The 27588-nt window shown below is 55.0% G+C and overlaps 1 protein-coding gene across 1 annotated transcript; it reads left to right on the top strand.

Moving 5' to 3' along the window:
* The first annotated feature begins 4011 nt into the window (after positions 1–4011).
* On the top strand, positions 4012–27588 carry PKN1 (protein kinase N1). The gene is made up of 22 exons (XM_060007847.1): positions 4012–4239; positions 8867–9170; positions 10809–10960; positions 12568–12703; positions 15785–15930; positions 16152–16365; positions 17180–17374; positions 18998–19107; positions 19199–19342; positions 21570–21645; positions 21728–21869; positions 21959–22052; positions 23762–23841; positions 23917–23992; positions 24089–24180; positions 25420–25596; positions 25757–25819; positions 25951–26027; positions 26229–26371; positions 26638–26745; positions 26837–26917; positions 27318–27588. Exons 1-22 carry the CDS (start codon positions 4219–4221, stop codon positions 27519–27521), a joined length of 2835 nt encoding a protein of 944 aa, XP_059863830.1. The 5' UTR covers positions 4012–4218; the 3' UTR covers positions 27522–27588.

Here is a 27588-nt window from a genome sequence, read left to right as displayed (position 1 = left end):
CAATTACTTAACGCCTATTCTGTGCTTTACAAGAATTAATTCATTTAGGCTCCCCAGCAACCTATGAGGTAGGCGCCACTATTATCATCCCCTTTTACAGATGAAGAAACTGAGGCACAGAGCAGTGAAGTAACTTGCTCAGGGTCTCACTGTTCATAGGCAGTGGTGTCAGGAATTGAACCCAGATAGCCTGACGGGCCTCAGCCAGGATGCCAGGCATACTACAAGCCCGCTACTCTGAACATTCCACGAACTTAATACACAGTTTCACTTTCTGGTTTTTAGTAATTGATATAAACAATATCAAACTGTATCATTTTTTAAACTTGCTTTTTTATCCCCCCCCTCCCAGCCCCCCCACTCCCCACACACATGGTGTTTTTGAGTTTAGCCTTGTTGATACATTTAGTTCTTCTGGTGTCAGATGAATCTACTCCCATTTCTTTTCTCTGGCCTTGACTGGTGGAGACTTGGTTTGCAAAGAACCTTATCTTTTGAGAGATAACCCTCACTCAGTTCCTCCCCTTCTAAGAATCCACCAGTGGTTCCCACAGTCCTCAGGGTCAAGTCTGAATTCCACTCCCACCACCTGCAACATCTGGAGCCTTCCCTCTACTCCAGGTTCATCAGCAGTAAAAAAAAAAAAAAAAAAAAATCCAGCCATGCTTTATGATACCTGGTTTGTTCACCCATCTATTCATCTAGCAGCTATTTTTTGAGTACCCTGTTCTAGGAGCCAGGGACCCAACAGTGAACAAGACAATGATCCCTGCCCTCTGGGAGCTGACATCTTCCTGGTGAAGTCAGACAAGAAAGAAAACAGTAAAGTCAAATTTATTAAAATTTGCAAGGAGGAAAAATCAAACTATGTGAGGAATAGAGTTTGCTAGGGATGGGGTGGGCCTTGTTTTAGGTGGAGATGCAGTCAGGGAAAACTTCTCTAAGAAGGTGACATTTAAGTAAAGATGGAAATAAAGTGAGGAAGATAGAATGCCAAGATGAGAAGGAAAAGTACTGCAGGCAGTGAGAACAGCCAGAGCAAAGGCCCTGTGGTAGGAATCAGCATGTGTGAGGAGCAGTGAGGAGGTCATGCAGCCAGAGTGTGAGTGAGGGGATTGGGGTGGCAGATGTAGGCAGAGGAAGTAGGACATGCTGAGTTCTACCTCACCCACCTCTAGGCCTTTGCCCTGACTGTTTCTTCCACCAGACACCCTTTTCCTCTTTTTTTTTTGCGGTACGCCGGCCTCACACTGCTGTGGCCTCTGCCGCCGCGGAGCACAGGCTCCGGACGCGCAGGCTCAGCGGCCATGGCTCACGGGCCCAGCCGCTCCGCGGCATGTGGGATCTTCCCGGACCGGGGCACGAACCCGTGTACCCTGCATCAGCAGGCGGACTCTCAACCACTGCGCCACCAGGGAAGCCCTTCCTCTTTAACTATTTTGTAATTTCCTAATTTGTCCCTTAGTGCCAGCCGTTCTGCCTCCTCTATAGTGGGGCACCTATGTCCTCAAGGCATTCACTGGACTGGGATACCTTTCTCCTGACAGCTCACAGTGTATGCATTCATTCATTCCACAAAGACTGAGCGAGCTTAGGCCAGATACTGGGAAATTTCAGAGAGGAGTGATATTTAAAATAAATAAAACAGAGCCATGGACCAGAGATGACAGGGCATGGAGGTGCTCTGGGAAGCAGAGGAGGTGACATTTAAACAGAGATCTAAATGATCAGAAGAGGCCAGCCTTGGGGAGATGTGAGGGAAGGGCATTAAAGACCAGGGAACAGCCAGTGCAAAGGCCCTGTGGTTGGAAATAAGGTGAGAATATTTGAGGAACACAGAGAAGGCCAGTTTTGCTAGATGGGGATGAGGAGAGTGGAGGGGGATGCAGCTGGACAGGTGGGCAGAGGCCTGACAGGACCATCCTGTAGGCCAGGTGAGGAGTGGTGTTTTTCCTAAGAGCTCCAGAGAGCCAGAAACAGGTTTTCCAGCAGGCAGAGCTCTGGGGGTGGGTGTGATTTAGGGTTTCCAAGGCCCCAGAGAGGATTGGAGAGAGGCCAGAGGAGCTACAGGGCGGTGCTGGTGCAGTTATCATATTTGGCTGAGATTATACAATAAGTCCTTGGTCTCCCTGTTTCAAGCCCAGAGTGCGACTCTGTTTCCAGTGCTACCAAAGTCCCCAGTGGGTGCTGATAAATATTCACTGAGTAAATGAATGCCGGAAGCTTGGAGAGAGAATTTGGCAGGGTTCCCCAGCTCCATCCGGGGAGGCAGCCTGGAAACCTGGCAGGCAGCAGAGGGCCCATCCTTGGATAAGGTAACCCAGTTCCTGGGCTGGCTCTCAGCCTTGCTTTGCCCCCTCATCCCCATCTGTAAAATGGGGGGGCTGGAGAATTAGAGGAAGACAGGGCAAGGACTATAAACATCCTGACTTTATAATTGGGGTGAGGAGCTTCTCTCTGAGCCTCAGTTTCCTCATATTTAAATCAAGAGAAAAAGAACTAGCTCAAAGGTTTCTTTAATTCAATGGATGAATATTTGAGGAACTGCCAGGAAGCAGGTGTAGCTGGAGGGAGGGAGCAAGGGAAAGAGGTGGGAGAAGAAGAGAGAGGGAAGGTGAAGGGGGCAGATCGTGCAGGGCCTTGTGGGCTGCAGGTAGGACTTTGGCTTTTACTCTGAGGAAAGTGGGAGCCAAAGAGGGATCTAGGCAGAGGAGGGACATCACCTGACTCAGGTGTTCCTAGGAGTCCTTGGGGTGTTGTGGGGAAAAGAGACTACGAGGTCGAGGGAAGAGCCGAAAGACCTGGGAGGAGGTGACTGCACTGGTCCAGGCGAACGATGATGAAGACTGGACCCGGTGCAGATAGTGGAAGGGTGAGAAGTGGGTGGATTCTGGATTGGTATAATTTCTCCTCCTCCTCCTTCTCGTTCTTTCTCTGTTAACCACCACCACCCCCAACCAGCCCCAAAGAGTCGCCCAAAGGAAAAAGGGAGAAAGAAAACATCCCGCCCCGGCCTCTGGGACGGTGCAAACCACTCACAGCTGCGGGTAACCAAGGTACCCGCAGCCCTCCACGCTCTGGCGGGTCCCAGGAAGGCGCCAATGAGGCGGCGCTGCCAGGGAACGCTCCCCGCCCCGCGCCCCAGGGACCGCGGCTTGGCCCAGTCACCGGATTTGAAAGGGAGTGCGGGGTCGGCCACGAGCCCGCCTGCGTGCTACAGAGACTCCGGAGACCCTGAGTAGCTCCTCAAAGGTCTCCACCTTCTGCCTCCGATAGGGCAGGAGTGTGCATTGTGGAGCGCCACCTGCATGCAGCAGCCCCGAAGAAGAGGCGGGCCCCCATTTTACAGCAGGGAAAACTGAGGACTCAGCGGCCACAGGGCCCGCAGCCAGTCCGTGACGGATTTAGGGTTCAAATCCCTTTTCATAACAACGGCAAAAACACTAAAAATCACAGCAGCTAAACTTTATTGAGCTGTGTGTTCACAGCACTTGGCATGTATTGTCTCATTTAATTTTGCCAACACCTAAGGGGTGGGTAGGTAAATCCTTCCCGTTTTACAGATGAGGGGCTTTTAGGGCTTGGGGACTCCCCCAAGGCAGGCGGGGATTTGAACACAAGTCTGCTCAGAGCTTGTCTCCAGCCTATGGGGAAGCTCCGGTGCCTTAGAATGACGGACCGTTCCAAGAGGCCTAAAATTGCAAACACAGGCGGGGATGAATTGGTTTTGTTTTTTGAGAGATCCCGGGAGGCCCAAAGGCCTCCACAGCTCCCCGCTTTAACGTGGCTCACTCTTTTCTTCGGGTTCCTGCGCGCTCAAACGGAGCACCCGTGGGCAGAAGGACGATTCAGAAAGAGGAAAAGGCTGGCGAAGAGGACGACGCGCTCTCGGCCGGGGAGGGGGGCGTACGGCAGGCAGGACCCCGCAGCCCCGGGGGCCGCCGGGAGCCGCAGCCCCTCGGCCCCGCCCCCTCCTCGGGCGCCGACCTAGGCGGTCACGTGACCGAGCCAAGCGGCAGCTGGGGCCGGAGGGCGAGGCGCGCGGACACGGCGGCCAGGCCAGGCGGGGCTAGAGCCGAGCAGGCCGGAGAGGGCCGTGCGCCCGGGGCGGGGGGGTCGCGCCGCGCCCGCCCCCTCCCCGCCCCGCGTGGGGCGTACGCACGCTCCTCTCACCGCCCCTCTCTCCGCCCGGGGACCCCTGGCGGACGGCGCGTGGACATGGCCAGCGATGCTTTGCAGGTAGGCGCACCTGCGTCCTCAGCCCCCTGGCGGCCAGCGGGCGCCGGGGACCCCCGCCCGCGCGCTGCCGGAGCCCCCGGGATCGGGGCGGCCAGGGCGGGTCCCCCCCTCCCCCGAGCACTGGGCGCCCCCTCCCTGGGCCGGCACCGTGGAGCCAGCACAGTCCCCTTCTCGGCTGGTGGAGGTACGCACAAGGGGGGAGCGGGGAGGTCCTGAAGCACCCCCAAGCTCCGCCCTTCCCCAAGAATTAGAGGGGGCGCGGCGGAGGCTAGAATTCAGGTGTCTGTGGCTGGCTGTGCATCCCGGTGCCTGTCGACCCTGCCACTCGTTCTCCCTCCCAGCGTTCGGTTCCGGGCAGGTGCAGCTCCACCTGAGCAGGTGCCTGGCGCGGTGCCCCGGGAAGGGAGGAGGCCGCCCGGCCCGTTCCTCTCCCCCGCACAACAAAGCTCCAGCCGCCCCCACCTCCAGACTGAGCTTTACGATGGTCCCGACGCCACCCAGATTGTCACCTGTTGCCGGAAGTGCCAGAGTCACCTCATTAGGTCGGGGGATGGGGGACCCACACGGCCACTCGGCTGCCAGGTGGAACCTTATCCCAGGTGGGGAGTGTCCATGTCAACAGACTGGGGATTCTCTTATACCTGGAATCCCACCTGGGCATGGGCTGGGTCACCCCACAACATACACACACACACACACACACACACACACACACACACACACACACGCAGAGGCACAGCTGACTGACACCAACCTGCCGCCCAGCCAGGTTCTTCCTGTGCCACCTTGTGGACATCACAGCCCTGGACCCACCTTCCCTATTTGTGGCTAGCAGGGCCAGGGTGACTTCTAACACTTCTTTCGTTCAGTGACCCAAATCTGAGACATGTCCTGTACCTCTGGTGCCCCCATTAGCACCTCATCATCCCTCCGTCGTCCTGTGGTTGCTGTGTAACTGGGTTCTCGTCTCCTTCTGCACCTGCCCCCACATCCCCTTTGTGTCTGTCCCATGACCCCATCCCCCATCCCAGTCCTGCTGATGGCCTGCCAGCCTTGCCGAGGAGCTGGGCGTATCTGGTGTTGCCGATCACACAAGGTCAGACCTTGGGGGCTGGGGAGGGCTGGGGTCTCTGCCTCTACACCTCAGCCCTGGGAGGGCTGTGTAGGAATCCCCTGGCGCATGCATGCGCTTGGCGTGTAGCAAACATGACCTGGACGGAGGCTGTGATTCCTGGAACGAGGCTGGACCTGTGCCCTGGTCCCCTTTCCCATCTCCTTCCTGCTCTCTTCCCCTGTCCTGGTCATTCCTTTCTCGTGGCTGCTTGGGTCTGCTAAACTGTCCCTCTGTCTGTCCCAGTGTGTGCCTGTCCGTTCTGTGTCCAGCAAACGGATGTCCTGTCCAGATTCCGGAAACGCCCAAAGCATTGAAATCTCCGGACATGGGGTCTAGGTCCCTGGCCACTCTGGGAAGAGGGGAATTCTGGAGGATGGACCCTCTGGACCTGGGGTCTCCTGCTTCATGGTGGGAGTTGGGGGAGCAGGGATTCTCCAAGGCCAGGCCAGGCTCCTGATTCATGGGTTCATCGTGCTGGCCCTCAGGTGACCCCTGCCCTAGGTAGGAGTGAGTCACCCAAGAGAGGAGAACCCAGGAGGGCGGGCCTCCCTCCCTCCCTGCTCTGCATATTCTCAGGCCTCAGCTGCTGGAGGAGGTGGGGCTGAGGGAGCCTGCCTGGACTTCCCTCATTTGACCTGGCCCTGCTCCTGGCTGTACCCCTGCTCTGCCTGCTGGGGATAGGGTGGGGCTGGGTGGCAGGTGGGGCCTGGTTGGTAGCAGGTGGTATTAGGTGAGCCTGGGTTTAAATTCCAGAGCTGTCACTTCCTAACAGTGTGTCCTAGGCCCCGTGCCTTTCCCTCTCTGAGCCTTGGTTCTGCCGTCAAAAAAATGTAGCTGGAGGGTTTTCATGGTGGGGAAAGACGTAGACCAGGCCAGCACCTTGCAGGTGGGGCTGCTGTGAAATCCTTCCTGGGTCACGGTCAGCAGCTCAGCGTGTGCATCTGTGTCCTTTAATCCAGGGTTTCTAAGCCTCAGCACTATTGACATTTGGGGCTGAATCATTCTTTGAGATGGAGGCTGTCCTGTGTACTGTAGAATGTTGAGCGGCACCCATGGACTCGACCCAGTAGATGCCAGTAGCACCCCCAGTTGTGACAACCAACCAAAAATGTCTCTGGATATTGCCAAATGCCCCCCAGAAGTGGGGTGGTCGTGGAGGCGATCCCCTCCCCCATGGAGAACTGCTGCTGCCACCTCTCTGAGCCTCAGTTTCCTCACCTGTAAAGTGGGGGAGAATTATAGCAGTTGCTCAGGATAAATGTGAGGGGTCAGGAGGATCATGGGAGTGACGCTTTTGGCCTGAAGTAAATCCCTGGGGGCAGCTGCCCTTGAGGTTGGTCGGGAGCCAACCATGACTTTCTTCATCTCTGAAATGGGTTCTCATGGCGGCGGCAGATAATGTCTGTGGGGCTCTTCATGCCACGCTGACACCTAGCTCAGATTCTGGGCATTCCCGTTTGAAATCCTAGCTCTGCCTTCTGCTGGCTGTAGGACTTTGGGCAAGTTACATCACCGCTCCAGGCCTCCGTTTCCTCATCTTGAAAATAGGGTGATAATAGGGACTTCCCTGGCAGTCCAGTGGTTAAGACTCTGTGCTTCCACTGCAGGGGGGGCATGGGTTTGATCCCTAGTCAGGGAATTAAGATCCGGCATGCCATGCGGCATGGCCAAAAAAAAAAAGAAAGAAAATGGGGTGATGATAGCACCTCCTGGGGTTGCATTAGTTGACCTGGGAGCAGCTTGCAGTAACTGCTACCATACTTGAGCTTTCATAGAGACACTCTCACCGCAACCCTCCAGCTCTGCCTCCTCACAATGTGGGCCTCAAGGAGGTGCCGCTGGGCTGGCCAGGCCCCTTAGGCCTCTAAGCTGTGGTCAGCAGCAGCGAGAGAGCGAGCTGAGAAGAATCCGGAAGCTGGGACAGGCTGCATCTGCAGGAAGGGGGCTGGGCCACCCATATAAGCACTCATGGGTGTTTGCATATAAGTGTGCACAGGGGTAGACGCAGGGGGTGTGCACACACTTGCTAGCCTGCGATGCGTGCACATGCCTATAGGTGTATGAGAGCGTGTGCACACCCAAGCCAGCCCCTGGAGCCTGTATACATGGGGGAGGCTGCTCTTCACGTCCACACTAGTGGGCCTGTGAACGTGTGCACGCTGTGTACGCCTTGGGCATCCTCTTGGGACAGGGAGCAGGGGCCATCCCTGGGGTGCCTCCAGAGAAGCCGGCTCAGGCCTGGAGTGGGGCCTGAGAGGAAGGCCCTCTAGATGCCCCAGAGGCCCAGAGCTGGCCTTTTGCAGGGGTTGCTGGGAGCTAGCAGGAAAGAGGAAGTAGCAGGCGAGAGGCCCTGGCAAGGCTGAGGTTCAGGAAGAGGGCGGGGCCCTCAGCCGGGACCCAGGATGGCGGAGGCCAATCCCCCTTTGGACCCGGAGCTGGAGGTGCGGGCTGGGGTCCTTGTGGGGGGCCAGCAGAAGAGGACCCCAAGTGGCACAGGCCAGAGGCTCTGCCCTCGGTACCTCTCGGTTTTGGACTGAAGGGAGGAGATGAGGTGTTAGACTTGGAGTTTTCTGTTTGAGAGATGAAACTGTTTGGGGCCCTTTGGGCTTCCAGGCTGGGGAGATAGAGGAGGAAAGGGAGAGGCCTCTGCTCTTCAGGGTGCCGGTTGTAGAGGATGAAAGGAGGGGAGATGGGGCCTGTCCCCGGGATCTAGTTTGGGGGGACAGCAGGGGACAGATGAGGCCTCGCCCCGTGTCCTCCTCGTTTGGGATTATAGCAGAGGGAAGGTGAGGCCTGCCCTCAGTACCTCCTGTCCTAGGTTGAGGGCACAGCAGTGAGGAGAAGGGGCCTGGGACCCCAACCTTGTGGTTTGGTGGGGCATCAGAGGCCTGCCCTTGATACTTCCTTGTTTGGGGAGCAGCAGAGGGAAGATGAAACCCGCCCTCAGGACCTCATAATTTGGGGGACAGGGGAGTGGAGATGGGGCCTACCCTTGGGACCTCCTAGGTTAGGGGGGCAGCAGAGGAGAGAAAGGGGTCTGCCCTCAGGATCTTGTCATTTGGGGGGCGACAGTAGGGAGACAAGGCCTGTTCTTGGGACCCCCTAATTTGGGAGGACAATGGAAGGGAGATAGGGCCCGTCCTTGGGGACCCCCTAGCTTGGGGGGCACAGTGGTGGGGTGATGGGATCTGACCTGAAGAATCCCACTGCCTGAGGACAGATGAAGGGAGATTGAACTGTATTTGTGGTCCCCTAGTCTGAGGGGACAGGGAAGGAAGAAGCCCCTGCCCTCGGGACTTTGCGGTTTGGGGATGTCTGAAAGCAGGGACAGGGCCTTGCCTCACCTCCCACTTTTGGTGGCGGGGCGGGGGGGTGCCGATCAGAGGACATAGAGCAGCCCTGTGTCAGGAGTTACAGTCTGGGAGGGGACCAGGCCAGGTCGGCTGAGCACGGCTGAGCGCTCTGCACCCCAGAGTCCTCCTGGCCCCCCTGACCCTGCTCCGTCCTCCGCAGAGCGAGCCGCGCAGCTGGTCCCTGCTGGAGCAGCTGGGCCTGGCGGGCGCCGACCTGGCAGCCCCCGGGGTGCAGCAGCAGCTGGAGCTGGAACGGGAGCGGCTGCGGCGGGAGATCCGCAAGGAGCTGAAGCTGAAGGAGGGCGCCGAGAACCTGCGGCGGGCCACCACCGACCTGGGCCGCAACCTCGGCCCCGTGGAGCTGGTGCTGCGCGGCTCCTCGCGCAGACTCGACCTGCTGCACCAGCAGCTGCAGGAGCTGCACGCCCATGTGGTGCTGCCCGACCCCGCGGCTGGCGTGCAAGGTAAGCCAGGCTTCCCCGGGGATGCGGGACAGCAGGGGGTTCCACTGCCCAGGGCTCACCCGCTGTGTCCTAGAGCGAGGCCAGCCCATCGCCTCTGACCTCCAGGGAGACACACTGGGTCACAACAGCACCGAGCCTCAAAATACAGGCAGACCAAAGGCCAAAAGCAACACCCAGAGAAAGGTACACACAGTCACACCCACACCTGGACAACACCAAAGGGCTTACACGGGGTCACATGAATATCTAGGCTCACAGAGTCATACCAGCACCTGGACAACCCCCAAGACTCTTTCTAAAATATCTTTAATTTTTATTGATTAAAAAAATTTTCAATTGGGATCAAAAAACATAACAAAATGCGTCATTTTTAAGTGTACAGTTCAGTGGTGTTGAGTAGGTTCACATTATCGTGCAAGGGATGTGCAGAACTTTCTCACCTTGCAACCAAGACAAAGGTGTAACACACGTCACGTCAGTAGCCAGAGACATTCACACACGGTCACCCAGCACCCAGACAACTCCTAAGGGCATACGCACTATCATATGAATACCCAGAGACATTCACACACGGCCACCCAGCACCCAGACAACTCCTAAGGGCATACGCACTATCATATGAATACCCAGAGACATTCACACACGGCCACCCAGCACCCAGACAACTCCTAAGGGCATACGCACTATCATATGAATACCCAGAGACTTGCATACCGGCACCCAGCACCCAGAGAAATGCACGCACAGTCACACCGACACACAGACAATACCGAGAGACTCGCACATGCTCACGCCAACCCCCAGAGATTCACACACACACAGAGCTGCCCAACCCCTACAGACGTCCACCGACCTGTCCACAGCCTGAGACTTATACACACAATCGGACAAGGCCTGAAGACTCAGCACCACTTAGCCCAACACCCATATACCACTGAGGTGTGTCAACAGCTAGAGACCAACATTGTCATGTCAACACTCAGAGATACAGTTCAGCCGACCCCCAAAACCTCATCCGGTCACAGCTGCACCCAGAGTGACCTGGACAGTCACACCACTCGCTAGAGACTCACAGAGCCATGCCAGCATCCAGAGACACGCATGTCCGGCTGTACCAGCACCCAGACACGTGGACACAGTTGCACCAGTGCCGGGAGATCAGAAAGCACAGTTGTGCCAATAGTCGGAAGCATATGCCTAGAGTCACCCCCAGCACCCAGAATCTCACACAGTCCTTCTAACACCTCGAATCTCACAGTTACACTAGCACCTGGGGAGACACACACTCGCTCAGTTATGCCAACACCCTGCGGGTCACAGGCCTAACCACCGCCACACCCACGGATGCCCACACAGCTGTGTAAGTAGTTGGGGATTTCCGTATGAAGGTAGATACAGTCACACCAGCACCAAGGACCCAGTGCACACCTGGACACTTGCCTGTGCTCATTCATGCTGGTCCTGCCCCAGTCCTGCAGGGGTTTCCCTACGAGGGCTGGGGTGGTTGGGCCCTCTGGACCCTGGTCCCCAGCTCTTCCTCTCCCTGGCCCTGGGGGTGGATCCTCTCAGCTGGGGCAGAACCACCTGGGCAGATGGAGGTGAGGGCCGTGGTGACTCTGCCCCATCTACCCCCTCCAGATGCCCCCCAGTCCCCCTGTGAAGGTGGCCCAGCCTGCTCAGCCACCAACCTGAGTCGCGTGGCCGGCCTGGAGAAGCAGCTGGCCATCGAGCTGAAGGTGAAGCAGGGGGCAGAAAACATGATCCAGACGTACAGCAACGGCAGCACTAAGGTGGGGGCAGCGCGAGTGCACCCCGCCCTGTGTGCATGTACACCCGCAAGCGAATACAGTCTGGGGGGGGCAGGGTGGCACCTACATCTGCTCCCTTGGGAGTCTGGGGTCCTCTGGGTTGGGGACAGAGGGGCTGATGGGTGGCTTTGCAGCAGGACTGGGGTGCGGGCAGCTCATGGGGGCATATGGGAAACAGGGTAACTGTGGGTGATGTCAGACAGACACATGGCAGAGACTGTCCCCCCCAAACTCAGTTACCCCCAGAGATGGTCAGGGCAACACGCAGCCTCTCACTGCTGGTGGTCTCTCTCTGACACTTGTACACGCAGATCAACACCTCGGGGCACACACATCATCGTCCTAACATCTAGAGACACAGCCATGGTCACAACAACACCTAGAGACTCACAGACACACATGCACCGTCATAAGGTCTAGAGTCACATCAGTAACAACGCTCATAAGCACGTGGAGGATGACCACCAGAGCAACCTCTAGATACAGAGAGACACACACCATCGTATAACGCCCGGACACACAGCACAGGCCAACACACCGCCTAGACAGACAGACACACACATTATTAAATTCACACTCAGAGACCAGAATTGTCACACAGGGGCTCCCCCAGTTGTACCAGTACTGAGTACACAGTCACAGGTTTGCACCAACACCCAGAGATACACCCACAGCGCAGTCAGACCTACAGCTAGAGACCCAGAGAGCACCCATGCCTGTGTGCACACACAAATGCGAATGTTATGTGGGAGGGCACAAGCCATGCAGAATTTTTTTTTTTTTTTTTTACCTTTTATTGATGTGTAACAAATGGACGTAAAGTGCAGAAAACTTAAGTGTACAGACCAATGAATTTTTATCTAGGTACACATCACCCACATCGAAATACAGAACACTTCCTGTCACCCAGAAAGGGTTCCCTCCTGCCCCCTTCAGTCAGTACACAGACTTCTTTGACCACAGGTTAGCAGTGCCTGGTTTTGAAACACAGCACCAGGTAGATGGAAAAATCCACAACCAGTGTCCAGTGCATGTACACAACACGGGGTCCCTGGCTATGCCCAGTCATCGCTGTGCCTTGACCTGCACACACAAACATCAGGACTCCACTTACTGGAACTGTCTCACATCCAGTCACCCTTGGACTCACCCACGTGGCTACAGTCAAGGCTACACCCACCACGGGGAACACTTACACACGTACGCCATTCTGACAGCTGACACAAACACAGTGCCTGCTGGTGCAAGGCACGGCTCTGAGCCCTCCACACAGGTTAGCTCCTTTAATCCTCAGCCCAGTGTTGGTTGGCGCTGTTAGTACTCCCCTTCCTGCAGATGAGCAAACAGGCCAGAGTAGTCGAGCGGCTTGCCCAAAGTCACACAGCTGTTAGGCGGCAGAGCCAGGATTCGAATGCCACGGGCGACATCTCCCATCAGCACCCAGGAACACACGGAGGCACGTGTTATCACACCCACACATGAATGCTCTGTCACAGGGCCACCCAGGGCCTGCACGATGTGGACAGCAGGACTGGTGGTCAGACCCTCATCTGCCCAGCCTTTCCCTCACGGCCCATCTCTGCCTCCAGGACCGGAAGCTGCTGCTGACGGCCCAGCAGATGCTGCAGGACAGTAAGACCAAGATTGACATCATCCGCATGCAGCTCCGCCGGGCGCTGCAGGCCTGCCAGCTGGAGAGCCAGGCGGCCGCAGACGAGGCCCAAGGTGAGTCCCTTGCCCTGAACAAGCCTCACCTGCATTCCACCCTGGAGAGTTCAGCTCCCAGCCCCACGAGGGGTCCCTCTCTGAGGCAGGGAGGTGGGTGCTGTGACTCACCACGTGACTGGAGCCCATTCCTGACCCTTGCCAGGCCTCAGTTTCCCATTTTGTCCTATTTCAGATTTGCACGTGATCATGTATTGGCAAACTATGGTTCTTGGACCAAATCTGCGACTGCCGCCTTTTTTTTTTTTCAAATAAAATTTTATTGGCACCCAGCCATGCCCATTCATTTACTATCACTTAAGGCTGCTTTTGCACTGCAACAGCAGGGCCAAGGAGTGGCAACAGAGCCCGTGTGGTCCACAAGGCCAAAAATATTTACCCTTTGGCTCTTTACGGAAATAATGTGCGGACCCCTGGACTGGGTGGTTGCCTTGTCACGTTGGCCCCTGTGGGGTAGAACTGTGGGTGTCCACGGTGTGTGTGTGTTCCTTTGTGTGTCTCAGTGTATGAATGCCTGGGGGTGTCTCAACCCCATTGTTAGCCTGAATTTGTCACAGGGTCTTGATGTATTGTGTGCGGAGAAGATTATCTGTGCTACTGATGTGTGTCAGTGTATCAGCTACTGAGGTGTGTCAGTGATGCTGACCATGGGGACACAATACATAATAACATCATGGTGCCGCAGCTCCTCCGTAATAATATGGTGCCGCAGCTCCTCCGTAATAATATCCTGCCCTGTAACTATGGTAGTTTCTGTGTCACCACGAGAGGTAAGTGTCAGCTCTTGGTGGGTGTTAGTGCATTTGGGCTGCTGTACCGCAATACCACAGACTGCGGGTGGGGGCATGTAGGCGACAGACATTTATTTCTCACCGTTCTGGGGGCTGGGAAGTCCAAGATCAAGGCGCCGGCAGATCCAGCATCTGGTGAGAGCCCTCTTCCAGATTCATAGACAGCTGCTTTCTTACTGCATCCTCACTGGTAGAAGGGGCAAGGGAGCTCTCTGGGGTCCCTTTTATAAGGACAGTGATCCCATGCATGAGGGCTCCGCCCTTATGACCTAATCACCTCCCAGCGGCCCCACCAACTAATACCATCATATTGGCGGTTGGGTTTCAACGTACGAATTTTGCAGGGACACAAACATGCAGTCCATAGCAATAGGGCTTGGAACTCGGATGACAATGTGTGTGTCTTTGTAGCGGGGAGGTGTCGGCGTGACTGTGTGGTTGTTCGTCTGTACTCTGAATGCCTACGTGGGCTTCTCAGTGACAGGGTGTGATGGTATGATCACGTTCCTGTGCTTTGGGGTGACATTGTAACTTTTGGTGACAGCCTGATATTGTCCCCATAAGTGTAAAAGCCTTGATGACTGTTTGGGCACATGTGACAGCAGTCCCGGTGGGTGCCACACAGCTGTGGGTGACTGTGACTGTCTGAGTGCCCACGTCTGAGTCTAGGTCGTTGTGCAGGACCACGAGACCGTCTTTGGAATCTACAGCCTTGGATAAGGGTGACCGTGGCCTTGTTTCTCTGAGTGACAAGTTTCCTGCACCTGGGTGACAGTGTATCCTTGTGCCTGTCCCTGTGCCATTGGGCCTCTGTGTCTGTGGGTATCAGTGATTCTGCCTTGCCTATGTGACAGTATGGTGGCATTTCTTTACCTGTCCCTATGCCTTATCCGTGTGGCAGTGTGACTGTGTTCCTCTGATTCTCCCTGGGCTGGAGATAGAGCCCTGGGAGTTTTGCCACTCTGTGACTGTGTCCTATAAGGGTATTTATGTTCTGTGACCATTTCCCTCTGCCCTTGTGACTGTGTCCCTTTGCTGGGGGTTGACAAGGCATATATCTATGTAATAGCCTCACCACTGTGACAATGTCCGTATGTGGCAGTGTGATGGCATCTTTGTGAGAGTGTGTTCCTCAGTGTGTGTGTGTGTGTGTGTTCCAGTGCCTACACTGGTGACAAAGTGATAATGCCACTGTCACCCTGTGAGTGACAGTGTGACGACGTCTGTGTGACACTGTTCCTGTTCTCCCAACTACATGGTATTTCATGGGGTGGGTGGTCACTATGCATTTATCCAGACCCCTGCTGGAGGAAATGAGGTTGTTTCCAATCTTTTGCTCTTAGAAGGAAGGCTGTGAATAACCGTGTAGAGGTGTTTTTTTAAAAAAAATTTATTTATTTATTTTTGGCTGCATTGGGTCTTCGTTGCTGCGCACGGGCTTTCTCTAGTTGCGGTGAGCGGGGGCTACTCTCCATTGCGGTGCTCGGGCTTCTCATTGCGGTGGCTCCTCTTTTTGCGGAGCACCTAGGCGCGCGGGCTTTAGTAGTTGTGGCACATGGGCTCAGTAGTTGTGGCTCGTGAGCTCTAGAGTGCAGGCTCAGTAGTTGTGGCGCACGGGCTTAGTTGCTCCGCGGCATGTGGGATCTTCCTGGACCAGGGCTCAAACCCGTGTCCCCTGCATCGGCAGGCGGACTCTCAACCACTGCGCCACCAGGGAAGTTCCTGCAGAGGTGTTTTTTATGGGATAAAGTCCCTGAACTGGGATTGCTGAATCAAAGGGTAAATACATTTGTGATTCTGATAGAAATGGCCAAACTGCCTCCATTGGAAAGCCACTTGTATTCCCATTAGCAATGAATGAAAGTTACTCTTTTTTTTTAAGTGTCCCTGTGTCTGTGTGACTATATCCTATCCAGTTGCCATGGTATCCCTGCGACAGTCCCTGGGGATGGAGCGGGACCCTGGCAATGTATCTGTCCCTAAGACTTTGTTAATGGTGTGCCTGTATATATGACTGTCCCCGGGTGACAGCTTAACTACATCCCTGGGACTGTCCATGTGGGTGTGAGAGCGTCTGGATAAAAGAGGGACAGCATCTGGGTGGAAGTGTGGCCGTCTGCCTGTGGGTGACTGACTGTGTCACCATGACCCCTCACCTTGGGAGAAAGTGATGCATATTGACGGCCGTCTGTGGCCAGCGCTTGTTCCTGCAGATGGCTGCGTGTCTGGGACCGGGCTGGTTGGACCTGGGCCCAGGCTAGCCTCACTGCCTCGTGCCCTACACCCACAGGGAGTCCGGACCTGGGGGCCATGGAGCTGCGCATCGAGGAGCTGCGGCACCACTTCCGAGTCGAGCACGCGGTGGCGGAGGGCGCCAAGAACGTGCTGCGCCTGCTCAGCGCTGCCAAAGCCCCAGACCGCAAGGCTGTCAGCGAGGTGAGGGACGCGGTGTCGACCCAGAGGGGTGGGGCTTCAGCGATGGGTGGGACCTCATTTTCAGGGAGCCCAGGGGTAGGACCCAAATGGCTGAGGGCTTGGGCTTCCAGGGAGGAGCTCCAGGTAGGACTTAGCCAGTCTGGGGGCGGGGCCTGGGTCTGCACTTGGGGAGGGGCGTGCTGGATCCCGCCCCCAGCCCGGCCAGGCTCCTCCCACCGCAGGCGCAGGAGAAGCTGACCGAGTCCAACCAGAAGCTGGGGTTGCTTCGGGAGGCGCTGGAGCGGCGGCTCGGGGAGCTGCCCGCTGACCACCCGAAGGGGCGGCTGCTGCGCGAGGAGCTTGCTGCGGCCTCGTCCTCAGCCTTCAGTGCCCGCCTGGCCGGGCCCTTCCCCGCCATGCATTATAGCACCCTGTGCAAGCCCGCGCCGCTCACAGGTGGGTCCCGACGTCCCCCACCCAATCCGGACCCTACCTCCCGCAGCTCTGGACTCCTGACCCCTCTGAGTCCCCCAGCCCCGAGACCCCCAACCGGGATCTCCACTCTCCCCAACCCTGGACTCCCATCCCACTGTTCCCTCCCTTCTCCATTCACCCCAGCCCTCTGGACCTGGGCCCCATTTCCCATGCCAGACAGCCGTATGCACCTGGACTTCCCACCCCGCCTTGCCCTCTGAGGGACTCTTGTCCCCATCCCCATCCTCACTTTCGCCACCCCTCCCCAAATGGCCCTGCCTTTTTTCTCCAGCCAGAGTCCCCCAGCCCAGTCTCACAGTCCCTTGCTCTCAGAACCCTCAGCCCTGAACCTCTGTCCCCCAACGCCCAGGCTAGCCAGCCCCTCCCTCCTTAGATCCCTCAGCCACTACCTCCCCAGACTAGCCCTACCATAGACCCCAGCCCCAGTGTCAGACCTCAGATCAGCCCGCCGAATCTAAGCCCGGACTCCTAGTCCTACCTGGCTCACCACCGCCTGGACCTTCAGCCTACACCCTGAACCTCTCTTCTGTCACTAAACCCCAGCATCCAGACCCCCTCCCCAGATTGACCCACCCCTCCCCTTGTCCCATGTTTTTCACTTCCGAACACAGCCATCCCTGCATCAGACCCCCTGCCTCACCCTGACAGTCCTTCACCACCTCCCACTTGCATGTTGGCCACTTCTGCACATGCCCACTTTACCTGCAGGCCCTTCCCCTCGTCCTGCCCCAGATGTGACCCCCCCTCCCCCGTCATGAGCCTGCTCCTCTCTCAGGGACCCTGGAGGTGCGTGTAGTGGGCTGCAGAGACCTTCCAGAGACCATCCCTTGGAACCCCTCACCTTCAGTGGGGGTGCCTGGGACCCCTGAGAGCCGCACCCCCTTCCTGAGCCGCCCAGCCCGGGGCCTTTACAGCCGAAGTGGAAGCCTCAGTGGCCGGAGCAGTCTCAAAGCGGAATCCGAGAACACCAGTGAGTGGGCATTGAGGGTCTGGAGGGATGAGATGGGGTGGGGGGGTCCTGGATTTCCCACATTTGTAACATTCTCAAAAATTAGTACATCACACCCGTTAGGATGGATACCGCAAAACAAAACAAAACAAACACAGCTGTTAAGGAGGATGTGGAGAAATTGGAACCCTTCTGCTCTGTTGGTGGAAATGTAAAATGGTGCAGCCACTGAGGAAAACAGAATGGCAGGTCCTCAGATGATTAAACAGGGAATTACAATATGATCCAGCAATCCCACTTCTGAGTAAATATACAAAAGAGTTGAAAGCAGGGTCTCGAAGATATATTGGTATACCCATGTTCATAGCAGCATTATTCACAATGGTCAAAGGTAGAAGCAACCCAGTGTCTGTTGACGGATGGATGGGTAAACAAAATGTGGTCCATCCATGCAATGGAATATTTCTCTGCCTTGAAAAGGAAGGACATTCTGAAACATACTGCAACATGGATGAACTTGAGGACGTTACGCTAAGTGAAATAAGCCAGTTATAAAAAGACAAGTAGTACATGATTCCACTTATATGATCCAGAGTGGTCAGATTCATAGAGATGATGGTTGAGGGTGAGGGGGGAATGCAGAGTTATTGTTTAGTGGGGACAGAGTTTCAGTCTGGGAAGATGAAAAGAGTTCTGGAGATGGATGGTGGCGATGGTTACACAACAGTGTGGACGTACTTGATACCACTGAGCTGTACGCTTAAAAAGGATTATGACGGTAAATTTTATGTTACGTGAATTTTACCACAGTGTGAAAAAAGCTAATACGTACATGTTTAAAAGTATGAATAAAAGAAGAATCACAATAGAGTAACCATCTGTGTTGCCACCACCCAGGTCAAGAAGTAGAATTCTCTGAGCCCCCTCATGCCCCATCCTCAATTCCAGCCCCTTCCTCTGTCCTAGAGGTGGCTACTCTCCTGACTCTCACGGTTATCATTTCCTTGTTTTGCTTTGTAGTTTTAGCACCCATGTACCATCTCGAAACAATGTAGTTTAATTTGCCTGTGTTTGAACTTCATATATGTGGAATCATACAGAATGTATGTTATGGTAATGGCTTCTTTCAGTCAACATTGTTTGGGAGACTCATCCCTATCGTCGCATGAAACTGTAGTTCATTCATTTTGCCACGTCATGAGGCATGTCAGATTGCTGTCTTTTTTTAGGTAAAAAATAGTTGAATTCAGCCATTTCATGGTTTAGCTAAAGAGACTATATTACAATTTATATATTAATTCCTGGACAGTGAGCTGTTTCTAATTTAGGGCTGTTATATAAGCATTATATTTATGCATCTCCCGATGTATACGTGCCTGCATTTTTCGAGGGTAAATACTTAGGAATATATTGCCGGAACTTGCATACAGCATAAAAGTGAATTTGGATCCCCGCCTCACACCTCGTGCAAAAACCAACTGGAGATGGATTAAAGGCCTTAATGTGACAGGCAGAACTGTAAAACTTTGTCAGATAGCGCAGCAGAATGTTGTGGGGGGAGGAGAAGATGTCTTTAATAAGATGCAAGAGATTACCCTCGGCCTGCAAGCATCTCCTGACAGCCTACCCCAACCCCTGTTCCAGGTGAGGTGAGCACTGTGCTCAAACTGGATAACACAGTGGTGGGGCAGACGTCCTGGAAGCCGTGTGGTCCCCACGCCTGGGACCAGAGCTTCACCCTGGAGCTGGAGAGGGTGAGTTGGGTTAGGGGATGACAGGGCTTGGAGGAGGAGGAGTTTGAGGCCTCGGGCGCCCCAAATGACGGCCCCCTTTCTCTCCCTTGAGGCACGGGAGCTGGAGTTGGCTGTGTTCTGGCGGGACCAGCGGGGCCTGTGTGCCCTCAAATTCCTGAAGTTGGAGGATTTCTTGGACAACGAGAGGCATGAAGTACAGCTGGACATGGAACCTCAGGGCTGCCTGGTGGCTGAGGTACAGCCTGACCCCGACCCTGAGAAAATGCTTTGGCATCTCCTGCTCTGGAAGGGGAAGATGTGTTTTCCACTGGTCTCTGAATCTCGATAGAAGAGTACATATAATTAGTCACATCAATGCATGACTTAAGCTGGGATTGGTTTTGTTCTGAAACAAGATATTAAAAAAAGAAAAACAACAACAACAAAATTTTGTCAAGCTAGAAAAGAAAAGCAAACCCTAGCAACATATTACGGAGATTGCCACCAGAGCCACAGCTGAGCAGAGAGATTCCTTCCACAGTGATGTCAGGGTTAGGGTCCAAATCAGGGTAGCCCACCCTTGGCACTATGGACATTTGGGCTGGATCATTCTTGGTTGCAGGGGCCGTCCTGTGCACTGCAGGGTGCCGAGCAACACCCCCTGCCTCCCCCCACAGGATGCCAGTAGCAACCCCCCCGCTCCAAGTTGTGACAACCAAAAATGTCTCCAGACACGGCCAGGGTCCCCTGATGAAGAGCCCGTAGTCTAAATGACGTTCCTAGCTGACCCCTTGTAGTACGGCTGGGACCTGTTCGCAGTGCTGTACTGGCATTGACTCGTTAGTCCTCACAATAACCCAGTGCAAACAGGACCATTATTAGTCACATCTGATAGAGGAGGAAATGAGCCACAGAGAAAGAAAGTCACTGGTGCCCTCATTTAACCAGAATCATCCTCAAAAATTCTTCAAATTTGCCCCTAACATATACATGTGTCCTGTTTTTTTGTCTATAGGTATATGTGTGTGTGTGTGTATGTGTGTGTCTCCCCATGTCCTTAAACCCAGGAGGAAATGTGTTTGTTTTTTTCTTTTTTGCTACTTGCTTAGATTTTTAAATACCGCTTCTCTTTGCAAGAAGATCAGACCATGTGAAAGAGATCAGAAATGAAAGAGAAACAGTTCACAATGCACAGTATAAAATACAACTGTATAATGAACTCTGTTTTCGGGAGTGGGATAAATACCAAGTGAGTCACTGGGTTCAAGTGAGTTTAAAGATTAACCTGAAAGAAGCTTTTCCTTGGTTGCCAGAGACCAAATACATATTACTCTAAGTTTTCACTAAAAAGTGCTTTCAAAATTAAAAAAAAATTAGTAAATTTTCACTAATTCCCAACACGTAGTTTTTTCTTGAAAAAGTATCTAGAAAAATTCTGAAAATATTCAAGGGCTGTTTTACTATCCAGGTGGAAATTCTTATGTGATCTCATAATCGAGGACTCCTGAAGGAAAGGAGCAGAGAAGGGCAGACTTCAGATGGTAGGGCCACGAAACTATTCTTCTATTAGGAAGACTGTCCAAAACCCAAGTGGACGATAGAGGTGGGTGGCCCGGGGGACAAGTTCTGAGGCAGTCCTTCTTGCCTTCAAGGTTTACTTATAACATTCTATTTTGTTCTCCCCGAAGCGCCAGCCTGTAGGACTTTCTGCAGTTCTGTTGTCAGTGAGCCTACAATCGTTGAGTTCCGTTGTAGGTAGAAATGTTCCATATCTGTGTCATCCAATACAGTAGCTGCTAGTCCGTTGAAGTGTGGCTAGTGTGACTGGGGGAACTGACGTTTTCATTTTACTTAATTGAAATAGCCACATGTGGCTAGAGGGGACCAGATTGGACACCCATAAAGCCACACAGTTCTGTGACTCCGGCACCTTCTAGAAGATGCGTTGGAGTCGGGAGAATTCAACTCGGCCAGTGGTTTCCCCACGTGGGTGGGCGCCAGCATCACCTGGAGGGCTTGTTGAAACACAGACTTCGGGGCTCCAGCGCCGGGGTTTCTGATTTGGTGGGTCCAGGTTGGGGTGGCGGTGCTGAGAATCTGCACTTCCAGCAGGTTCCCAGGTGATGCTGATGCTGCTGGTCTGGGACCACACTCGGGCGGTCGGGACACCAGGTGAAGTGTAGGACCTGTTTGCTGGAGTTGTATGCGCATCTCGTTGGACCAGACCCACTCCCCACCCCTGGAGGAGGGCCTGCTTGCCTCCTTCTTGCCTTTCCAAGGTAGCACTTCAGGAGGTGGTCCCGTCGAAGGACGGATTGACTTTATGACCCCTTAATACGATGCCTAGTACTCTGTGGTTGGACGCAATGCCACAGCGATCAGAACCCCCGAGACATATGGGCGTGCACAGCTATGATCCTAAGGGCTTCCCCACCAAGCTGCCTGGAGGTGGGCGAGGGTCCTCACGCGAGCCCCTCCCTCAGGTCACCTTCCGCAACCCTGTCATTGAGAGGATACCGCGGCTCCGACGGCAGAAGAAGATCTTCTCCAAGCAGCAAGGTGAGGGGATGGGCTGGGGCAGGGGAGAGACCAGGGGTCCCGGGAGTGTCACAGAGGGTGACACCCGCCCCTGTCTCCCCAGGGAAGGCATTTCAGCGCGCTAGGCAGATGAACATCGACGTCGCCACCTGGGTGCGGCTGCTTCGCAGGCTCATCCCCAATGCCACTGCCACAGGCACCTTCAGCCCTGGGGCTTCTCCAGGACCCGAGGCTCGGTCCACAGGGTAAGGAGGGAGGGCCCCGGAGTTCCGGCTGCCTCTGGTTGCTTCCCGGAATGCTAGGTCTTAGATGCACCCTCTTCCCTTTGCCGCAGCGACATATCTGTGGAGAAGCTGAACCTCGGGGTTGACTTGGACAGCTCACCCCAGAAGAGCCCTCTGGGTCCTCCTTCCAGCCCATCAAGTCTGGTGAGCTTCCCCCTTGGCCTGGGCAGTGTTAGGGGACCTCCACTGCCACTCAAGGCCCAGAGATCGCCAGGAACTTCCCTGGTCACACAGCACACCTCTGCCAGAACCGGGGTCCTGTTCTCTGTCCCGGATAAAAACATGAGCTTGGGAGCCAGGCTACCTGGGTCCCGTCCCTGCTCTGCTGCCTCCTAGCTGTGTGACTCACGCCAAGCAGCTTCACCTCTTTGTGTTTAGTACACTGCCCTGTAAAATGATCACACTTAAAACTCATGTCGATGACAGAAGTCCAGTTAGTGGTTTTCTCTGGGTGGGGGTTTATTGATAGGAGGGGGGACACAAGAGAGCCTGGCAAAGATGATAAAAATGTTCTGCATCTTGATCTAGGTCGGAGGTCAGCACACTTTTTCTGGAAAGGGCCATATAGGCAGTATTTTCAGCTTTGTGGGCCAGAAGGTCACAGTGATGACTAGTCAATGCTGCTCTCGTAGAAAGCAGCCACACCTGATACAGGCAGACGTGAAGGGGTGTTGCTGTGCGCCAGGAAGCCTTACTGAACGTCTGTCACTTTCATGGATCGTGAACTATTAGTCTTCTTTTGATTTTTTTCCCCCAGCCCTTTAGAAACGTAAAAATCCTTCTTAGTTTACAGACTGTACAAAGCATGGAGTTTACCGACCCTTGGGCTAGGCGACGGGCATCTGGGTAGATACGTACGTAAGAGGTCTTTCCATTGCCCACCTCACCGAGTGCACTTTATACCTCGTTTTCTAAAAAAATGGAAACAATAATATATGCTTCGTGGCATCAAATTAAAACGAGATGCCTCATTAAATTAGATGAGTTTGTCAAAAAAAAATACAAAAGTTGAATAACATTGAACGCTGGGGAGGATGCAGGAAAAGCGTGAGAATCACTGCATCTCCTTCGGACGGCACAGCTGGCTGAGTTAAAAAGATGGGCATTACCTTGACCTAGAAGTTCCAGTCCAGGACATCTATGATGGACATTCACACACGGCCACCAAAATGCTTGAATGGTATAAAATACATCTAGAAAGGTACCCACGAAATCATGAACAGCAGCTGGCTCTGGGGAGGGCAGCTGGGGCAGGAGAGGACTGTGTTTCCTACCGTACACCTGTTTGTGCTGATTGAATCTTTAGAACTGTCTCTATAGTGGAGAATGATGGACCAGTAGGTAATTTTTCCTACTTAAATTATTAATTTTGATTCTTCTCAAAGTTATGTATGCTTATGATGTAAAGAATTAGGTCACTCCGTGGTATTCCCTAATACCAATAAAGGGAATAAGTAGATAAATGATAAAATACAGCATAGAATGTGCTGGGAAGAAAAATAAAGCAGAGAAAGGGGACAGGGAGCGTTGGAGCTTCTGTTAGTTAGTTAATATGGCGGTCAGCTGGCCACCTTCAAAGGTGACGTTTGAATAAAGGCCTGAAGCAGGTGAGGGAGGAACAGTGCAGGTGCTGGGAAAAGAGAGTTCCTGGTGGAGAGAACAGCCCCATGCAAAGGTCCTGGGGTGGAAACACGCCTGGTGTGTTCAGGGCACAGTGAATGGAACAGTGTGGCTGAAGGGGGATGGAGTGAGGAGGGGTGGGGGAGGAGAGGTGAGGTCACATTGGTGACAAGAGCCTTGGTGGCTCTTGTGGTTATGGGTTATTGTACTCTGACCTCCTCTGTCTGCCACAGACGTCTCTGATCCAGGAAACTACCACCACTCCTGAGCTGCCTTCAGAGACCCAGGAGACCCCAGGCCCCACCCTGTGCAGGTGACACCCCTCCCCTGGCCACCACCCACCACCCCTGCCCACTGTCCCTTCCCCACCAGCCTCCTCTTTCCACAGCCCTCTGAGGAAGTCACCCCTGACCCTCGAGGATTTCCAGTTCCTGGCGGTGCTGGGCCGGGGTCACTTTGGGAAGGTGAGGCGGGGGGCAAGGAGTTGGGGGTCTGGGGGGTCCAGACCTCCAGGTCCTTGGACTGGCCACTAAGGCCACCCCTGCCCACTGTGGTTCCAGGTGCTGCTCTCCGAATTCCGGCCCAGCGGGGAGCTGTTTGCCATCAAGGCTTTGAAGAAAGGGGACATTGTGGCCCGAGACGAGGTGGAGAGGTGGGGACCCTGCTCAGGCCCTCTGAGAACTTTGGTCTTCTGGGAAATGGGAGACAGAGCAGTCCCCTCCTTGGAGCTGCTGTGAGAGTGATTCGTAACAGTCACTTGTACTTATTAAGCTAGTATTGGGGTGGCCAAAAAGTTCGTTCGGGGTTTCCTGTATTACAGGAAACCCCGAACGAACTTTTTGGCCACCCCAATACTTCCAATAATAACGACTCCTAGAAAGCACCCACCGTGTGCTCTACATGTAGTAACGAATTCCTCACAACGGCTCTAAGAGGCAAGGACTGTTATTGTCCCCATTCTGCTGATGGCACAGAGAGTTTGAGCAAATTGCCCAAAGGTCACGTAGGCAGTAGGCAGCAGGTCTGGGATTTGAACTTAGGGACTCGAGTTCTGAAGCCTGTGCTGTTAATGGTGCCATTGTACTGGGGTCAGGACCCTGAGTTCAGATCCTCCCTCTGCTGCAGATGTGCTTAGAAACCTTAGGGAGTTCATTTCACCCTTCTGAACCTCAGGCTCCCCTTCTAGAAAAGGGGAGTACTAATGCCTTTCTTGCAGGGTCGCCGGGTGGAATGAATGAGAGGATGACTCTAGAGCATTCTGCACAGTGCCCTGCCCCCTGTAGATACCTGAGATTGTCCCCAATCTTCTTGACATCCTTTTATTAACCAGGAACCCAATTTAGGCTTAAGCAAATACAGGAATTCATTGCTCTGCATCAGAAAAGTCCAGGGGTGGCCTACCTCCAGGCATGGCTGTACACAGGTGCTCAGTTGATATCTCTCCCTTCTGCTTTTGTCCGTGTGGGCTTTGCTTGCAGTCCCCTCACAGGGACAGAGGTGCCCCCGACCCTAGCAGTTTTAAGGCTCATCTGCAAACTTTAGCTCTTCTTCCTTAATAATTCCAGCAGAAACCCTGAGATTGAGCCCCATTGGCCTGGCTTGCCCTTTTGTGGGCCAGTTCCTGGCCAGGGAGATGGGGAGCTCCAAAGGGAAAGAACAGTCCCTCTGGTGGTTTCCCAAAGGGAAGTTACTAGGACTGTTACTAGGACAATGGATGGATTCTGGGTGCCTGGTTAGCACGTTCAGAAGCATGAAGCAACTTGCCCAAGTGTGCACAGCCATGCAAGGCCCTTGACAAACAGCTGATGACTGAGGACTCTAGGGGGTGGGCGAGTCGGTGGTAGGGAGCTGCTGTGGTCTTTGACCCCTGCCCCACCCCCATCCCACCCAGCCTGATGTGTGAGAAGCGGATCTTGGCGGCTGTGACCAGCGCGGGACACCCCTTTCTGGTGAACCTGTTTGGCTGTTTCCAGACACCAGAGCACGTGTGCTTCGTGATGGAGTACTCGGCCGGCGGGGACCTGATGCTGCACATCCACAGTGATGTGTTCTCGGAGCCCCGTGCCGTGTGAGCCTAGTCCCCCACCCCACACCTCCACCCACAGGCCCTGCCTCCCCCAGCTCCTGGAGTTATGGGGTAATGGGGGGCTTTTGAGGATGTGGGAGCCTTATGTGACCCTCTACCTTTCCTGGAAGCCCAGCTCCCTCACACCGGCCTCTCTCTGCAGCTTCTATTCGGCCTGTGTGGTGCTGGGGCTGCAGTTTCTCCACGAACACAAGATCGTCTACAGGTGTGTGTGTATGTGTGCGCGTGCATATGCCCGTGCATGCATGCTCTGCCCGCTGGGGGACCCTGAGGCTTCAGGCAGGACCCAGATTCCCACTCATCCCTCTTTACATCTTCCCGTCCCCTCCCCCACAGGGACCTGAAGTTGGACAATTTGCTCCTGGACACCGAGGGCTATGTCAAGATTGCAGACTTTGGCCTCTGCAAGGAGGGTGATGAGCGGGGGGGACTGGGATCTGAGGGGCTGGCCTCTGGGGTTTAGACAGAGAGGGGAGGGAGTGGAGTCCCCAGCCTTACCTGGGTTATCCCCTACCCTGGTCCTGGGATGGGGCTGGCTGTCTGGACCACCCCGTGCTGGGCTGGGCTAGGGCTGTGACCACCCCCATAACCTCACATGGCCCTGCTGCCCCCAGGGATGGGCTATGGGGACCGGACCAGCACTTTCTGCGGGACCCCGGAGTTCCTGGCACCTGAGGTGCTGACGGACACATCGTACACTCGGGCGGTGGACTGGTGGGGGCTGGGCGTGCTGCTGTATGAGATGCTGGTCGGTGAGGTGAGGCCCCAGGCCGCTCCGCCCTGCCTGTCCCCGGTAACCTGGATATGCCCGGTGGGGGAGAGGGGGGTCGGAATTGGCCTCCACTATGTGCTGTCTGATTGAGGACAGGTGGCTTTGCCTCCCTAGCCTCGGTTTCTGCATCTGTAAATTGGGGTACTTACCCTCCCACGTGAGCCTTGTAAAAGTGCCACGGGAGCCCAGGGTGGAGCTGGGTGTGGTGTGGCCAGAGGGGCCTAATTCACCCTGGCTCTTCCTGTCCCCAGTCCCCGTTCCCAGGGGACGACGAGGAGGAGGTATTCGACAGCATCGTCAACGATGAGGTTCGCTACCCCCGCTTCCTGTCAGCTGAAGCCATTGGCATCATGCGCAGGGTGAGGACCCCCCCCCCCAACTTAGGGTGGGCCAGGGGAGTGGCTCTGGGACTAGGAAGAGGAACACTGACACAGAACTCCCTCTCCCCAGCTGCTGCGGAGGAATCCAGAGCGGAGGCTGGGATCCAGCGAGAGGGATGCAGAGGATGTGAAAAAACAGCCTTTCTTCAGGGTGAAGTCCCCCACTCCCAGGACCCAGCCATCCCCCCCACCCAAGACCTAGTGGCTTCACCTCCAACACTGTCACCTCCCCTTGACACCTGCCTGCCTTTCCTTCCCCCTCCCTTACCCTCACTGGCCCTCCTACACCCACATCCACTCCAGGCTGGCCTGCGGGGTGGCGGGGCGGGGCGGGGGGGGGAGCGCTGCCCTGTGTATGAGCCCAGGCCTCTCCCCCCACTCATAGGGTGATCCTTCCTGAGCCCCCAGGCCCGCCACTTTCCCTCCCTCTATCTTGTGACTCCCTGTGTTGATCCCCACAGATCCAAGGCCAGACAGGGTGCAAGGAGCAAAGCCTTCCCGCGCTCTGCTCTGAGCCTCCCCTGCTGACCTCTCCCCTCTCTGCCCTGCAGACACTGGGTTGGGATGCCCTGCTGGCCCGGCGCCTGCCGCCGCCTTTCATACCAACGCTGGCGGGCCGCACTGATGTCAGCAACTTCGACGAGGAATTCACAGGGGAGGCCCCCACGCTGAGCCCACCCCGCGACGCTCGGCCCCTCACGGCCACAGAGCAGGCAGCCTTCCGGGACTTCGACTTTGTGGCCGGGGGCTGCTAGCCCCCTCCCCCACTTCTGCCCCCCACCGAGCTGTCAGTTTTTAAAAAGGCCTTTGGGATTTGCTCTA

Source organism: Delphinus delphis, chromosome 3, assembly GCF_949987515.2.
Source record: "Delphinus delphis chromosome 3, mDelDel1.2, whole genome shotgun sequence".
Classification (NCBI taxonomy): domain Eukaryota; kingdom Metazoa; phylum Chordata; class Mammalia; order Artiodactyla; family Delphinidae; genus Delphinus; species Delphinus delphis.
Note: the sequence above shows the minus strand (reverse complement) of the source record. Positions and strands in the feature narration are given on the sequence as shown.

Coding starts and splice junctions, on each gene's coding strand:
- PKN1 (XM_060007847.1), top strand. CDS start 4,219: ATGGCCAGCGATGCTTTGCAG. Junction 12,704..15,784: donor GGCCGCAGACGAGGCCCAAG/GTGAGTCCCTTG, acceptor CTACACCCACAG/GGAGTCCGGACCTGGGGGCC. Junction 21,870..21,958: donor CCCGAGGCTCGGTCCACAGG/GTAAGGAGGGAG, acceptor CCTTTGCCGCAG/CGACATATCTGTGGAGAAGC.